Genomic DNA, 3533 nt, shown 5'->3' on the forward strand with positions numbered 1-3533 from the left:
CAGACGATAATAATTTGGTAGATGAACGACCACGGCGACAAAGACGGCAACCAGAGAGGCTTGGTGCCGTACCAGAAACAAATGATGATGTTCTCTTTGATGAAATCGATATAGAAAATTCACAAAGCATCGAAACAACAACAAATCTCAGTAAAACTACTGAAACACTTAATGATGAAGACCGTGAAAGAGCGAAACACAAAGAGCAAATTGAGAATATCATAATGTCCCCGGGTGAAAGCGAAATTTTAAAATTAATTGTTAATTTAACGGCGGATGTTAAGACCATCAAACAGCATTTATTACAGAATGTAATAAACAAGGAAAGAGAAGAAAAAAACTCATTCAAAAGATCTCTTGACGAAGACGAACTATTTGAATTGGGCTTGCCACTTGCTAGTAAAGAAATGTTTAACAAATTTGAAGAGAATCTCAAGAAAGATACCTTTGCAAAAAGTGTTGTAAGTTTTCGTTTTTTTAGGTTGCGTTAAGTTTTCAAGATTTCGTATAAACATGCTAAAGTGCTATATTTTTCAGTTTGATGTCTTTAAATTTATTGGGGGAACATCGGGTAAATCACGAGGTGAAGTCGTTCTGCCATACATATGCCGAAATATTTTCGAAACGGATTTTGTAGGAACTATCAGTTGGACTGATCATCACCGATTTATGTCTTGCAGCGGACAATAATTATACTCGAAAGAAATGTGAACAAGACATCATTTATAAAGTATTGAAATATGCATACAGAAAGAAGGGAAGTCTGGAAAACGATTTGAGCTCAACTGAGACTCCTTCAGACTCTCCGATTTTATCGCAACCACCACCTGAAACTCTTTCACACTCTCCGATTTCATCGAAACCGACAATTGAGGCTGTTGCAAGTATTCAAATGCCACCGACATCAATTTACACACCGCATCTGTCATATCACCCACACCATATATCACACTATGTTGACCCAATACATAACTCGTACATACGACCAATTCACCAATACACAACCCCACCTTCTCAAAATGGAAATATGTCAATGGAAGGAACGCTTTTTATGTCAAACACAGGAGGAAGTACCTGGAATCATCAAAGCAGTTAACATCATTTTATTACGGAGTTCTGTTCATTTGCTCTTTCATTAATAAAGTATCAGTTTATATGTTAAAGCATGTTCACAGTATGTTCAGTGTATATTTAAATGAAATACCAATAAATAACCAATAATATTTCTAACAAAGTGTTTTTTTCAACTTACTTTGTGTGTTTTTAATTGGCTACAATGAAAAAGAAAGGAAAAACTTATTTAAATTTAACGTGATTTTATTGTGATATACAACGCTAACAATTTAGATGGCTCTTGCAAAAATAATAACCAAATTGTTCTATTCAATTTGTTGCATGTATTGGTCATAAACTGGATCTAGCATTTTTGCGATTTTTTTGTTTTCGGATTTCATCGAAATGGCCATCTCTTTTACTGCTTTTACAAAAGCACTGGGTTTCTTTCTATTTAGGAAGACTATTCCCTCACGCAAATCATATATTTTGGCGAAAGAACATTTTGCTCTGTGAAGAAAAAATAATTTTATTTTACAAAATATCAATTTAAGAAGCTATTAAGCTACGCTGCATGATTTATAAATTAAAATTGCACCTTTCATTCGAATTGAAGAAGGTGACCCATGCACAATTCTTTTCGATAGACGTTACAATTGCTGGCCATTCACAAAAGCCTCTTATTTTGGCAAAGCAAAAGTCACCAACATTCGGCGGTCTGGTTTTATAAGTTGAGTTTTTTTGAAAACTTTGTTCTTAATTGGTACCACAATGTCTACAGCTTTGGGCAGTTGTGGTTTAAATAGCTGCAATGAAAAAAAAAATAAATCTTCTTGCGCAAGGCGACTATCTTTTAATTACTTTTTCAAGAGTTCATTCTTTTACTTACAATGTCTATTGATATTTGTCGCGATTTAGATCGTGTCTGTTTGACGATAGTATCGGCACCAATAACATTTTGTTGCTGAAATGATATGAAACAAACAATAAAATGACGTAAAATGATTTATTTCGAAACCATTTATATGTCCATTTCAAGAGTTCACGGTTTTACTTACAACATTTATTGATGTTTGTCGCGAATTAGATTGTGTTCGTTTGACGATAGTATCGGCATTAACAATATTTTTTTCATCGGTTTTCTCACTTGCAATATATGGCTGTGCTTTAACCTTAAAATATAAAATAGAAGAAATTAGATTAATCCTTCCAAAAAGAAAAACAATCATTGTATTGACATTGCAAGAGGCCACACAAATTTTACTCACTTGTGATTTTGACCGCATTCATTTAGCAATATGAGCTCCTTCAATTTGATCAGTCCCGTTAATCGTTTGTTTGGTGCTACCTTTTCTATGAAGTATAGTGTCAGTCTTTTGTGATTTAAGTTGCTGAAATGATATAAAACAAACAACCAAATGATTTATTTTGAAACCATTTATATGTCTATTTCAAGAGTTTACGGTTTTACTTACAACATTTATTTTTGTTAGTTGCGATTTATATCGTGTTCGCTTGACGATAGCATCGGCATTAACAATATTTTGTTCAGCGATTTGCTTACTTGCAATGTATGTCTGTGTTTTAATCTTGAAATACAAAAAAGAAACAATTAAATTAATCTTTGTGAACTTCACACAAAAAAACAATAATTGAAATTGAAATTGCAAGAAGCCACACAAAATTTCACTCACTTGCGATTTATCATACGTTGGTTTGGCAATCGATTTTTCTTTGATTCGATCAGATTCTTCCTTTTGATTATTATCTTTATTTTCAATAGCTAGACTTTCGAGCATTTGTGTTTCACATTTCTAAAAAAGAAAGTGTATATTTATGTTTTAATTTAAAATAGTTGAATGTAGTGACATTGAAAGTGTTCATTGAAGAGCCATCACATAATATTTACTCACCTGTGAATATGATCGTGTTCTCTTAGCGATTGGCGCTATCGTGGCTTTATTGACACTTTGCATTTTGTGTTATTATTTGTCAAAAATATTTTTAAAGTTTTTATAGTACTTTTTATGTGGAAAATGATTTAAATTTCTGGCAGCACAAAACACTAGGGGACATTCGTAGCAATTCTAGTAAGCTAGTTTTATTTACGTATTCGCTAATCGCTTACTAGTATCACTAGTGAGTACACTAGTGCTGCTAGTAGCTGCTAGTAGCTGCTAGTTTTTCTAGTGTTTTGAAATTACCTAGACGTATCGTATGATACATAAAAGAAACAAAAGTAATGCTTAAGTCGCTTGTAAACGAACCAAGTGAATAGCGGAGACGCACGATAACGAAGTGAGTGTATTGCGGCATCGGATAACAACGTTCGTTGTCGCTATTCACTCACTTCGTTTTCGTGCGTCTCCGCTATTCACTTGGTTCGTTTGCAAGCGACTTACGCATGCTACAATATATTTTACATGCCTCAATTCATTTGCTTTGGACTATAATACGCTAGTGCTTGCTAGTCGCTGCTA

At 33.6% G+C, this 3533-nt stretch overlaps 1 protein-coding gene across 1 annotated transcript; it reads right to left on the reverse strand.

Annotated features, from left to right (window-relative positions):
* Positions 1–1733: 1733 nt before the first annotated feature.
* Positions 1734–2639, reverse strand: LOC116341824. Its single transcript, XM_031769125.1, has 5 exons — positions 2529–2639; positions 2322–2444; positions 2112–2225; positions 1943–2017; positions 1734–1859 (listed from the first exon to the last, which is right to left on the reverse strand). The coding sequence occupies exons 2-5, from the start codon at positions 2337–2339 to the stop codon at positions 1734–1736; spliced, it is 333 nt and encodes a 110-aa protein (XP_031624985.1). The 5' UTR covers positions 2340–2444; positions 2529–2639.
* Between the last annotated feature and the right edge of the window lie 894 nt (positions 2640–3533).

The sequence above is a fragment of the Contarinia nasturtii genome, unplaced genomic scaffold (assembly GCF_009176525.2).
Source record: "Contarinia nasturtii isolate CC-2019 unplaced genomic scaffold, AAFC_CNas_1.1 Cnas_scaffold_788, whole genome shotgun sequence".
Taxonomy (NCBI): Eukaryota; Metazoa; Arthropoda; class Insecta; order Diptera; family Cecidomyiidae; genus Contarinia; species Contarinia nasturtii.